This window comes from Arvicanthis niloticus, chromosome 4 (assembly GCF_011762505.2).
Source record: "Arvicanthis niloticus isolate mArvNil1 chromosome 4, mArvNil1.pat.X, whole genome shotgun sequence".
NCBI classification, from domain to species: domain Eukaryota; kingdom Metazoa; phylum Chordata; class Mammalia; order Rodentia; family Muridae; genus Arvicanthis; species Arvicanthis niloticus.
This window is the reverse complement of record NC_047661.1, coordinates 26,256,803-26,270,015: the sequence shown is the minus strand read 5'-3', so window position 1 is coordinate 26,270,015 and position 13,213 is coordinate 26,256,803. Positions and strand designations below refer to the sequence as shown.

General features: G+C 47.9%; 1 protein-coding gene and 2 long non-coding RNA genes across 7 annotated transcripts in view; 2 read left to right on the top strand and 1 right to left on the bottom strand.

Moving 5' to 3' along the window:
• Jade1 (jade family PHD finger 1) overlaps positions 1-2,090 on the bottom strand; it is a 54,354-nt gene extending 52,264 nt beyond the window's left edge. The window contains exon 1 of one of the 4 annotated variants that reach the window (XM_034499598.2): positions 1,934-2,090. Coding sequence is in view for 1 of the 4 variants with exons in the window: in XM_076932341.1 (XP_076788456.1) it covers positions 80-98 (19 nt within the window). In the remaining 3 variants the exon portion in view is untranslated. Of the gene's footprint in view, positions 1-79; positions 379-478; positions 670-1,583; positions 1,751-1,933 lie in introns of those variants that run through there. The other 3 variants (XM_034499599.2, XM_076932342.1, XM_076932341.1) reach the window with 3 other exon arrangements.
• LOC143441973 (uncharacterized) lies at positions 1,947-5,551 on the top strand. The gene is made up of 3 exons (XR_013109786.1): positions 1,947-2,071; positions 3,069-3,194; positions 4,746-5,551. It is a non-coding gene; the product is annotated as an uncharacterized LOC143441973 (long non-coding RNA).
• A 6,171-nt stretch (positions 5,552-11,722) lies between these two features.
• On the top strand, positions 11,723-13,001 carry LOC143441869 (uncharacterized). 2 transcript variants are annotated; one of them, XR_013109610.1, is made up of 2 exons: positions 11,723-12,080; positions 12,658-13,001. It is a non-coding gene; the product is annotated as an uncharacterized LOC143441869 (long non-coding RNA). The 2 variants fall into 2 exon arrangements; XR_013109611.1 differs by having other exon boundaries at positions 12,555-13,001.
• Positions 13,002-13,213: the final 212 nt, after the last annotated feature.

Here is a 13,213-nt window from a genome sequence, read left to right as displayed (position 1 = left end):
CAGCAGAGCGGCGGTGGAGCAACGCGGCGGGCTCGGCTCGCGCTCCCGCCCCCAGACAGTTCTGGAAACTGTGGATCACCTCTGTCACAGGAAGCCATCCGGCGCGCAGGGCGGCGCGCAAGCAACAAACAAACGCCTGCGGCCGCCGCGACGCGGGAACAGGGACGGCGACGGGCGGCGGCCACCCCGCGCCGCGGGCTTTGTGCGGGACTCCGGCGTGGGGACGGGGCCGGGCCACCCCCGCGCGGACCCGGAGCGTCTGGGACCGTTAGGCGACACACGGGCAGCGACAAGGAGCCGCCTTGGGGCCGCCGCCCGTCCCCTTCTCTGCGCCCGTCGCCTCTCGCCTGCACGGGAGGGCGGGCAGCAAAAGTTGGCCCCGGGGCCAACCAGCACCTGCCCACGTGCCGCGTAGGCTCGTGCCCCGGCGTACCCAGTCCCTTCCCCCGCCGCCCGCGAGCGCCAGGTCACCTATTACCGGTGGGAGGGGAGCCCGGCTGCTATTTAAACGCCCGCGGAAGTTGAGGCACCCCCACCGGCGGTGCTGTGCACCTGCCTCCCGCCGCCGCGCTCCGCCACTTTGAGCAGCAGCGGCGTCCTCAGCCCCGCCTCCTGCCCGAAGGCGGGCGGGAGGGGGATTGGGGGGGCGGGTAGGAGGTGGAAGGTATCGAATTTCTCCAGCAAATGGGACCGTTCCGAAAGGATTCGGTTCTCCGGTCAACATTCCACATTCCATCCCTCTCCCGCATTTGCAAGCCTACGCCGAGCCGACCCGGAAAACCTACTGGCTACTGAACAACAGCACCCAACTCGCAAACACACTCACAGGCACCAGACACGTGCACGGGAAGGTTTTGCAACTTGCAGTCCCGGGGTACACACCGCATGTGCATGTGTTCGTAAGGGAGACAGGAGACCCGGAGACCCCACCCCCCACAATTTGCAGATGGTGCCAAAGGTTCCAATCTGCAATCCGTTTTAAGTTCATAATTAAAGGTACTTCGCTCTAACGATGAAGTCCTTCCCAATCTCACTGATGAAGTCTTTTACACTTTACAGGCAGCCTTGCTGGAAGTAAAAGGTCTCATCATTCGAAACCCATTCTAGAAAAATCTAATTGCCAAGCTGTCCCTTCATCCCCTTCTCACTGCCCTTGAATTGATGCAATGAATATTTTGGACATGTGGTGACGCGGTGACAAGAACCAGGGCTGCGGCGACTCCACACAGATGTACCCCCTCACACCTATGTTTAGAAAAACATACCCTCACAGCCTCCTTCCCCCCCCCCCCACACACACACACTGTCAAACACTCTGGAAACATATATGTACGCGAACCTGCGCTCTGCCATTGCCATCTGTCTACCAAGTTGCTACTACGCTTTCCACTTTCATGCAGCCTAAGGCACTTTGGCTTTTTTTTTTTTTTTTTTTTTTTTATGTATAAACTAAACTGGGTTTCTGCTGCTGAAAACGTAGGATGGATCACCTGAAAAACCTCATGTTCTTCGTACATTTAAAAGGAAAAGCTCTAAGCCTTCGCCCTCCTCCGATTGAAAATAATAATCGGAATAGAACTTACTGATCCGACACCGATCAATTCTCGGGCTCCGCGGCCATCCCGGCCTCGTCGCCGGCCCCCACCCGGCGATGCCCAAGTTGCTGGTGGGATAGTGCCGCGGCGCGGGCGGCCGCCTCCTCCCTCCGCGCTACAGATCCACAGCCCAATCTTTTGGCGCCATATTAATGACGTACTATATTATTTCCACTAGGCAGCGACCTTCGGCATTACATTACTCCCGAGAACTCCCGAGCGAAGCAACAAAACCATCAAATATGGCTGAGCCTCTCGGCTCGTCCTGCAGCCGCCGCGGCCGCGGCCTGAGACGCGCACCCCGACCCGCGCGCCCCCGCGCCTCCGCCCCCGCGTACCTGCTGCGCACGGGCTGGGCCTCCGCGGGCTGCGCGCCGCGCCGCATGGGTCCGGGCCACCGAGCCCGCGCGGGGAGCCGGGCAGGCCTCTGCTGTCGCCCGCGCGCTCGGCCGGCCCGGCGCGCCCAGGCCCTCCCGGTAGGGCGTGCGGCTGGCGGCGGAGGAAGCGCGGGGACGCAGACTCATTTCTGGGTCACTGCTGCCACAGGGGGGAGCACTTTAATCCCCAAGCAAAAGGAGAGGGTGGGGCGGGGAGCCGCTGGTAGGGGCTCGCTCCCGTTAACTCTTGGGGTCCTGACTGCAGCCAGAGGGGATCTCCCCCTGCACCCACCTAGGGAGCCCGCAAACCCTCCAGGTGTCTCCTAGGAGGAAGGTTTATGAAATTACCCCCTCCAAAACTACTGTCCCAGTTCCAACTCTGGGCGACATGCAGAAATGCATTTCTTGCAAATTAGTTTTAAATCAGGTCGATTAAAAGCGTGGATATTAAAGTGTATGGTTTGGGTGAAATGTTCTTGTTTTTAGGCTGAATAAGAAAATAGTTGTTTTGTAGTAATAATTTTAAATTCGAATGACAGTTTAAAGCACAGTCTAATTCTGGGAGGGAGGACGCCAGCTTTACCTAAACTTGTATTGAACTCATTGCAAATTTGCATTAATCCACTAAATGACAGCCATCTTCTGTAAACTGTCTTTACTTTTATGTTAGAGCGTTCTTGTCGGAACTGGACTTTTTCTCCTTCCAAATAGGACTGAGACCAATGCTAAACTTTAGACTAGTATAAAAGTAATCGCCAAAGATTCATGTTGATACATATGTGTAAAGGGGGGGGGGGGTTGTTGGTTTTTTTACATACTAAAAACCAACTTTTATATGGAGACTAATTATTTTCATGGAGTCCCCAAGGAAATACATGTATATCACATTCAACAGCCAAAGAAGGAAAATACACTTACAACTCCCATTGAGAAAATAAGAATGATGATTATTAATTACAAAATCAGATATTGAACCCAAAAGTCAAGATTATGCATTGGGATCATAATTCTGTATCAAACAGGTTTGATTCGCACAGAAATCATAGTCTGATAAATGGAAGGATAAACCTAACTGTGCCTTTCAATTATTTTTCAGGAAAACAGGGCAAAGCAACAGAAATCGTAAATGTATGTGCTTTCTCCCTCTCCCATTTCCTTCATAAAGAGATAAAGACTCCACAGCAGGATCCGTGCTGTGCCCACCCAGTCCTGCCCAGAACAGGTGAGGCGCCAAAGGATGGTAGGAACCCTTACTAGTTCTGTGTGGTTTATAGTACACACACACACACACACACACACACACACACACACACACGACAGAGAGAGGGGTTGGGGGGAAGAGAAGGAGAGGGAGAAGGAAAAGGAGGGGAGAGGGAAGGCGGGGAATGAGAGAACCCAATGAGAATACAAGATCAGGCTTTCCAAAGAGAGGTGTCTCTGTCCCCACTGCCTTCTTGTTCATCGTCTCTCCATGACAAACTGCACCCGTTCTAACTTCCAGCCAGCCTTTATGCATTCTATCTTAAATAAATAAGAACTTTTTAAAGTACTTTTTTAAAATCTCAGTTTGAGGGTCTGGAGAGATAGCCCAACATTAAGAGGACTTGCTCTTGCCGAAGACTGGGTTTGTTCCCATCAGCCACATGTTGGTTCACAGCCATCTGGAACTCCAGTTCCAGTTCCAATGTGACCACCTGACCTCCATGGATATTAGACACACACATTCCAGAAGAACCCTCGCATCATACGCAAAAGATAAATAAATCCAAGGATATGCTTAAAAATAAAATAAAACTACTGTTTCGCATGCTCGTTTGTTTTTCTGACTAGTCTGTTGCCTAAAACATCCGGCAATAAAAGCAAAGAATGTTGAATTAGAAGAGCACAAAAGAAATGTAAAATGGTGCACACTCTCCCCACAATACAGAGGCTACCGGAGCATCCTCTCAATTTGGACACAGATCAAGAATATTGGTCAATAGGTCCTCTGCATATATGTTGTGTCTGTGTAGCTTGGTGTTCTTGCTTGCGGGACTGCTAACAGTAGGAGCAGGGGACTGTCTCTTACTCTTCTACCTGCTTGTGGAACCCTTCTCCTCCTATGGGGTTGCCTCATCCAGCCTTGATCTGAGGGTTTGTGCCTGGTCTTACTGTAACTTGTTAGGCCATGTTTGGTTGAGATCCCTGGAAGGCCTGCTCTTTTCTGAATGAAGGGAAACAGAGAAAGAGTGGATCTAGTGTGGAGGTGGAGGCAGGGGAGAGGGACTGGAAAGACAGGAGGGAGGAGAAACTGTAATCAGGATATAATGTATGGAGAAGAATTAAATAGTTTTTTAAAAAAAGAAAAATATTGGTCGGGGCTGGAGTTTGTAGCTGGACTGTTTGCCTAGCAAGCAGGAAGTCCAGGATTTGATTCCCCAGGAGCACACAAAAAAGGAAGGAAGGAAGGAAGGAAGGAAGGAAGGAAGGAAGGAAGGAAGGAAGGGAGGGAGGGAGGGAGGGAGGGAGGGAGGGAAAGGAAAGGAAAGGTGTGCTGGTACACAGCTTCAGACCCAGAATTTGGGAGAGAGGGGCAGAAGGATCAAGAGTTTGACCAGCCTGGGATACTCAATTGAGTATGCTATAAATAGCCCCGGCCCCAGCTACTCTAGGACTCAGGACTAAACTCTCTGAACCCTGTTTTCTCACCTGAGATTATAGGAAAAATGACATCTAAAAGTCTCTTTCCTCATTAACAGCTCATGTTTTGACTGTTCTCTTTATTTTGAGCCAGGGTCTCACTATGTAGTGCTGGCTGTCCTGAAACTCAAGAGATCCACCCGCCTCTGCTTCCCCTGTCCTGGGATTAGAGCTATACTCCACACCTGCATAATTTACTCGGGGCTCACAAACTTACAGAAGTGACGGCTCTCTGAAGAAATGGAGTACAACTGGAATCCACTAGGAACAGGAAAGAAACATTCTTTCGTTCATGATCAGAGTTGGCATTTCTTAAAATAATAGGCATCCCATCTTTTGCCATCATCCCACAAGGGGAACTCTGACAAAACCAATTCCTTTCTGATCTGGGAAAGGCCACAATGTGTAATGTGGTAATGTGCAATGCTGTCCTGTGTAAGTGTGTAAGTGCAAAACTTGACGAGGAGAAAGAAACTCATTCCCCCCTGTCACTCTCCCCTTGCAAATCATCCAGATCACCAATTCCCAGTCTCTGGAACATTCTGTTATTTCTGTTATCAGAGATGGAAGGGTGTTCAAAAAAAATTGCTACAAAGTGTGGTAGAAACCCCAAGTCGCTTCTCTTTCCTGGCAGCTCCGTGCCCATGTTGTAATTACAAGGCCGTAGTGCCCCTTTGCATTCAACTCTGGTCAAACATAGTTCAGCCGTGTTCTTCCATATTAATGGAGTTTTAACAAAATAAAAACTTGCATATTTGTATTCGTATTTGTGGTGTAGAAAGCATTCCTCATTAATCCTCTGAATACTCACTGGGTTATGTCATTTGAGTGTTTCTCCTCACCAAGAATTGAAAGGCCTCGGCAAGAAGATGGCTTGTTCATATTTCAGGATGAAGCAGCTTGGTGGCAGAGCTCGTGCCTGGCACTCACAAGGCCCTAGGTTCAGCTTCTCAGACAGAAAGCACTCTTGTATTTGAAATAAAAGGAGTCCTATACGTCCTTTCTCTCCAGAGATGGACAAGAAAGTGTAACTGGCCAGTTGGTATGTATGTATATATGTATGTATGTATGTATGTATATATGTATGTATGTATGTATGCGTGCATATATGTGTGTGTGTGTGTGTGTGTGTGTGTGTGTGTGATGACACACAGATTTTTTTCCAACAAGGTCAGTCTTAGATAGAATGATTCAAGTCTAACAAATGGTTATGTTTTTGTTTTTTTGATTTGAATTTGATTTGTATCCTAAATAGTGTTATTATCAAAGGGATTTTTAAGGATAATCGTCACCACTGTATGATTGCCAAGGACCACTTTGTTAACCTGTTTGGATTATATTACATGGAAGAGGGCTTCGCCTCACAGCATGGTCTTCCATAGTAATGGATTTTTAACAGAATAAAAATTTGGATATTTGTATTCCTATTTGTGGTGTAGAAATCATACAAATCATGTGTATAGAATTCTTAACAAATCAAGAACCATCTTAAGTTTCTGCCTAATACCTAGGAGAGATAGTAGGTTAAGAGATTGGACTAGAGTTGCCTAGCTGACCTAGGAGATGAGGTCACTATTTTTGAACAGCCTATGGCCCCTTCACATAGGTGGTGACAGTTTTCAATCCACGGAATAACTAATAACTCCAATACCCACTCAGGACACTTATGTCAATATTAGTTCCAACTTCAGTTTCTTCCCCCGCCCCCATGAGATTCTTCCTTTTCTCTGTTGTCTTTTGCCAACTGTTGTGGTTTTAGTTGCTTTAATTCTGCTGTGCTTCATAGTTTTAATATAATGTGTCAAAGAGAAGTAAGTCTGAAATGGGAGATGTGAATAACTTAATCCAACCAGGTGGAAATGTCCAAGTCTGAGGAGGTTCAAAGCAAGAAAAGCATCTATTATCTATAAATACCACACGACTTTGAAATTTCAGGAATATGAAAGAAATAAGCATTCAATCATAGACATAACTTTTGTAAACACTGCCATATTTCTATGTTTTTCCTGCCATTTTCCTGAAATTGGAATGAAGCCAAACATTACATCTTATAGCTGTGCTTTCGCCTACATACAGTATTCATTTCTGTTCAGGGCTTTTTTTTTTTTTTTTTTTCATGTGGTGTGTATTATCTTCGGGTCTTTGGCCACCTCTGTTCATATCTTTCTCTGCTGGACACTTCACACTCCCTGGCCCTCATCAGCTTGTAGAAATGTCTGGCATTTTTATCACCAAGCTCAACTGTCTGCCTATTTGTTAACTCCCTTCCAGAACCTTCATGCCCCACCCCACTTTTTTTTTTTTAATCTGAGAACCGACTCTAGCCTTCGATCCAGCCTTATCCAATACTAGAAAAATCGTAGTTAAAAAGACAATTTCTGCCGGGCGGTGGTGGCGCACGCCTTTAATCTCAGCACTCGGGAGGCAGAGGCAGGTGGATTTCTGAGTTCGAGGCTAGCCTGGTCTACAGAGTGAGTTCCAGGACAGCCAGGACTACACCCTGTCTCGAAACCCTGTCTCGAAAAACAAAAAAAAAAAAAAAAACACAAAAAAAAAAAAAAAACCACAATCTCTAACCAACCCCAGCGGCAGCAGCACTGAGGCCTCGAAATCCAATTCTGTTGGCCCCACCTCAAACTTGATGATTTAGAAAGTAAAATCCAATCACCTACATGGTCAAAAACCTTTCATTAATTCAGTGGGTTACAGTGGTGGCTCAAAAATCACTTTGTGATGCGCAGGCACAGTAGTATACACCAAGTATTCTAGCCATGGAGAGGTTGAGGCACCAGGATCTTGAGTCAGACTGGGCTACACAGAAAGAACCGCTTGTGTAGTTCCTGTCCCCTCCCCTCCCCTCACACTCGGAGTGCTTTCTCAGCCGGTTGGTCTACGCCCAGGGGAAGATGGCGGGCTCGTTCACTCACCAAGCCCAACCTTACTCGTGATAGAACCTGGAAACTTGCCTACATTAAACAAGCAAGCATTCTACCTCTGAACTACATTATCAGCTCCGTTTTTACATTTGCTTTTGAAAGAGGGTCTCATTAACTCCACGCCGATCTAGGATTCACTCCCGGAATTTACAATCCTGCCTCTGCCTCTACATTAGCTGAAATCATAGGACTATACCACAACAGTCAGAGAGCATTAATTCTTCCTGAACCCTGGGACTTGATGAAGAATGAAGGGTTGACCAGGCGGGCATGGGGTAGGAGGCCCCTGCAGTTACCAGGTTAGGTCTGGCGTGGAAGCGGTCATAGTTGGGAGACCAGGCAAACCAGCCTAGAAAAAGGCGTGGCCAGCTGCTCCAACTCGACCAGCTCCTCCCGGTCCCTGGAGGGGACCATGGGAGGCCCCAGACACAGCCGCGGAGGGATCCTGGGTCACTGCAAGGGTGCACACAGGCAAATCAGAGAAGAGCAGGAACCAAGCAGAGAGACCTCCCGGAAGTGGGCACCTCCCACAGGCCATGATCCCACGAGGCCTCCAGAGGTCCTTTTGAGTAGTCACGCCCAAGATCTCTTTTAGGCCATTATGGGAGACCTCCATTTTCTCCTTCCGCATTATACCTTAAAGATCTGAGCCCACCTCACTAGCAAATGAGAAAAACAATACAGGTTTCCTTTTTCCTGAAGGAGAGCTAGCTGGGAGTTGGGAGATAAAGAAAAGCTGTAAGGGTAGCTAGCTCCACCCGCTTGAATGTTGGTGAAGCAAAGGATCCCAAGTCTTGGTATGACGTTCCCACAATTCACTCACTTTTTCTGGGATGCTGTGTGGCTGTGTGTGTGTGTGTGTGTGTGTGTGTGTGTGTGTGTGAGAGAGAGAGAGAGAGAGAGAGAGAGAGAGAGAGAGAGAGGGGGGGGGGGGGGGGGGGGGGGGGGGGGGGAGGGGGAAGAGGGAGACAGAGGGAGGGGGATGGGGAAAGGAGAGGGAGAGGTGGAGGGGAGGGGGGAGCAGAGAGCGAGGGAGCAAGGAAGAGAGAGGGGGGAGGGGGAGCACGAGCACGCACGCGTTTGCTTTCCTGAGCCATCTTGAGGGGAGACGCCCAGAACTTTCAGAGTTCAAATTCCTTCCCGTGTTGGAAAGAAATTGACTTCTAAGCTAAGGATAAATGAGACAGGTTAAACCAGGCTCTTATAAGCCTCCATTCTTCTGCAGAAAGGTCCCCATGTGACACCCATCTAGACCTCTAGACATCCAAGACACACAGAAAATCTACGGGACGTGGGGAATGGTACTGGATGAGAGAGCTGGGTGGCAGATCCTAGATTCAGAGTTACGGCAAAGATCCGTAGAGTTACAGCAGAGAAAAAACTAAGGCTACAGGGCTAGACAGCAGAGTAAGCCGCAGATGGCTGAATCTGGACTGGAAGCATGGGGCTAAGGATGTAGCACAGTTGGTAGGGCGTTTGCCTAACAGGCCCAAAATCCATCGAACGGCCCAGATCAGTACCGTAAATTCACGCCTGCCATCCCAGTGCTCAGGTCCATCAAAGTTCCAATTCCTCTCAACTTCAATGCTTTTTCCTCCAGCTTGGGCTCCCAAAGATCTGGTCTCAAAATGGTGGGAGCGAAGGGAAGATTGAAAGGGCGGAGAGGAAAACACTGACCAGTGCGGGCTGATGGACATTTACGCTCACTGGTTCCAGGATATTATCCCCCTACCTCAACAATCCCCAAAGCCTCCCTCTTTGCCTAACCAATGCCCCTCTTCTCCCCAAGACCCATCTCAAAGGTGTACCACCTACCTCAGCACTTTTGAGCAGAGCCCCGAGTTTCCTCAGAGGTAGCAGACGAAGAGACAAGTATGTCCTCCGCCTTCTGGAACCCAAAGAGCAGGTGATCTTCCCAGCAGGCGCCTTCGCCCCTTCGCGTCACGGTGGGAGGAGTTGACCTATCCACACATCACAGCACCCACCCGCCCACCCCCATGCTCTGAAGCCCCTCCCAGCTTGCTTTCTTGGCCTCTGACTCTATCTTCCACCCGCCTGGCTGGCGCCTGTCGTGGCGACCGACTTCTTCCGGATACCTTTGAACACAATATGGAGCAGAACATCTGCAAAAGTTCTCCTCCCTGCGTTATGCGTACGCCCACACTTTTTGAAAGACCAGTGGGTCACCCGCAGAAAGAAAAGACACAAAAAATGACTCGGCCACAGATGGATAAGACTGAGCTCGGTTAGGGTTACTACTGTTTGTGACAAAGCACCATGACAAAAAAAAAAAAAAAGTTGGTGAGGACAGGGTTTATTTATTTGACTGACACTTCCATGTTGCTGTTCATCATCAAAGGAAGTCAGGAGTGGAACTCAAACAGGGCGGGAGTAGATGCAGAGGCCATGGAGAGGTACTACTTACTGACTTGCTTCCTAACCTAGCTCGCTCTGCCAGCCGTATAGAACCAGGCCCACCACCCGTTAATAGGCTAGACCCGCCTCCATTGATCAATAATTTGAGAAAATGCCTTATAGCTGGATTTCATGGCAGCATTTCTTCAACTGAAGCTCCTTCGTCTCTGGTCATTGTAACTTGTGTTAAGTTGGTAAACAACCAGCTAGTACAACATTTTTCTAGGTAAAGGCTGGGACAGTCTCTAAACCTCTCCAAATTTGAAAATATTGTTCATTCATGCGTCTTTCTTTCTTTCTTTCTTTCTTTCTTTCTCTCTCTCTCTCTCTCTTTCTTTCTTTCTTTCTCTTAAACTCCAGATTTGCCGGGCGGTAGTGGCGCACGCCTTTAATCCCAGCACTTGGGAGGCAGAGGCAGGCGTATTTCTGAGTTCGAGGCCAGCCTGGTCTACAGAGTGAGTTCTAGGACAGCCAGGGCTACACAGAGAAACCCTGTCTCGAAAAAAAAAAGAAAGAAAGAAAGAAAGAAAGAAAAACCCTCCAGATTTTATTCCCCCCCACACACCCTCTGACTGTTTCACATCCCATACCTCCTCTCTGTCCCCCTGTCTTCATGAGGATGTCCCCACCCCCAACCCCCCAACCAAACTCCTGGGGCCTCTACTCTCTTGAGGGTTAGGTGCATCTTCTCTGACTGAATCCAGACCCGGCAGTCTTCTGCTGTATATGTGTTGGGGCCTCATATTAGCTGGTGTATGCTACCTGGTTGGTGGTCTAGTGTTTGAGAGATCATGGGGGTCCAGATTAATTGAGACTGCTGGTCCTCCTACAGGGTCCCCCTCCTCCTCAGCTTCTTCCAGCTTTTCCCTAAATCTTGTTGTCTATAATATGTAGGTCTTAGACATTATTTTTTAATTATGTATTTATTCTTTTCCAGATGTGTGCCTGTGTCACCGCAGGCACACAGAGGACAGTGGGCTGAACTTGGTTCTTTTCTTTACCACGTGGGTCCTGACTTGGCAGAAAGTGATTTTATCCGCTGAACCATCTCACTGGTTCGGCCCCTCTTTCTTGAAATGTTGTCACCTGACTTTCACAGCATGGACATTCTTGTTCCTTTCCTACCTCTCCCTGCCGATTCTTTGCTCAAGCCTCACACATGACGAGAGGCTTTTTGGAAAGAATCTAAAAGAAGGAGTAATTTTACTTGAGATATTTTATAAGAAAAAAAATGTTTGGCTGATAAGGTTTGATAATGGACACAAGACAGATAGGAAAAGAAAGCATCTGGCTGAAGATTACTAAGCTAGTCAGTGAGGCTAGCAGGTAACCCTTGCTTCCCAGAAGATCTCAGTCTTATTAAACTCTTGTCAGAAAACTGTTCACACACTTTACCAAGCATGCTAATCGATTCCCAGAAGGAGTTGTAAATTACATCACACAAAAAACACTCTGCCCCAGACCAAGTTTGAGCCCGTTTTCTTTCTGACCCTCATAAATGTTAGTTTACTTTAGGATTATACCCTAAGTCGTTTCCCATTATTAGTGAGATCTCCCAGAATCCTCCAAACCAGTGTCATACGTAACCTTGAATTTATACCTTGTTTTTTAAAAATCTTTAATTAAAAAAAAAAAGGTCTATAGTGTAGCTCTTGTTGTTCTAGAACTCACTATGTAGACCTGCCTGGCCTTGACCTCACAGACATCTGTCTGCCCTGCCTCCTGAGCACCCAGATGAAAGGCGAGACACTACATTCATTTGTATCTTCAGCAGCTTCTTAGATGCCACCTCCAAGCTCAGCCTCCCCTAAACAGGATTAATCTTTCTCCCATTTTATGACTCTCTCTCTATTCTCCCACTCAGTTGGGGCTACTACCATGTGAAGATTTGAATCGGGATAAAAGGACGTGGGAACATGGGGGAGAGAGGAAGAGAAGAACTCTTTCCCTTGGAATCTAACCGAAGACTCTCCTGAGAGCAGAGAAACTCCTGACCAAGGAAATAGAATTATATTCGGGCTGGTTCAGTTCATTCCTAGGACCACTACAGGATAGCTCACCTTAAGCCATGGAGAGAGGTAAGTGGGATAATTAGTTCTTTAATAAGATACCTACACTTTCCTTCCCAGCATCCCCTACCTAAGTGCAAAAGCTTATGAAGCAGTCACATTATGTGGCTCATGTCTGGCCAGTGTTTTGAATTATTCAAATTACTCAAAAAAGCATACCTTTACTTCTCTCTATCTCTTAGCATAGTTTTTTTTTTTTTTTAACACTCCGGGCGTTCCCACGCCACATTTAGAGTTCCTGACTCTGTCTCTAAACTTTGCCTTCTCACCGCGGGGCTGCTCGTCACGTCAGCCATGTGTCTGGCCTCCATGACAGCTTCAATGACACAGCTTTTTTCCCCCCTCCTCCCTCTCCTCCATCCTCCTCCAGGCAGTTGCTGAGGTTTACAGCTTGCCTGTCCCGGGCTTTTTCTTTTAAACACTAATGAAATGGTCCTTGAGCTTCTATTTAAGTCCATTCTGAAATTCTTTTATCAATGAGAGGTAGACCCACAAAGACCCGGATTTGCCGACATCCTATCACCCGGTGGAATTGAGAATTCCAACAGGATGAGTGTCATTTGCTGAAGGCTCTTCTCCGTTCCAGCCATGAATCTGCAGTTTTCAGGACTCTTACCAGAAGCCCCACCTACAGTAGAGACGACAGAGACGGCACGTCCTCACCCTCTTGTGCAACTCTGACTTTTGGTCAGGGTTCTGTTTTTCTCTTATCTGACTGTAATCCTACCCCAGACCCCGCTGGAGCCATTCTAAAATCTCAAACATCAATAAAGGAAGCAAAGACCGGGAAGAGGTCACCTTAGAAACCCGCTGAACAATGAAATTCAAAAAACCCAAACCTCAAGGGTGTGAACCCCTCAAAGGAGAGACCATACTTAGCTCCCCAGTGTACCTTACTCTCAGTTTTTAATAAATTCCAACTCTGCTTTATGTTGGTTTGTTCTTAAATTCTACACATGGCTCAACCAAGCATGAAGTTATGCTTGAGTAGAGGTCTCTCAAAAACAACACCATCCTGGCCAGCTTTGGTGACACATACCTTTAATCCCAGCATTTAGGAGGCAAAGTTAAGTGAGTTTAACTCTGAGGCCAGCTGGATCTACAAAGTGAGTTCCAGGCTGGACGGGCCTACACAGTAAAAC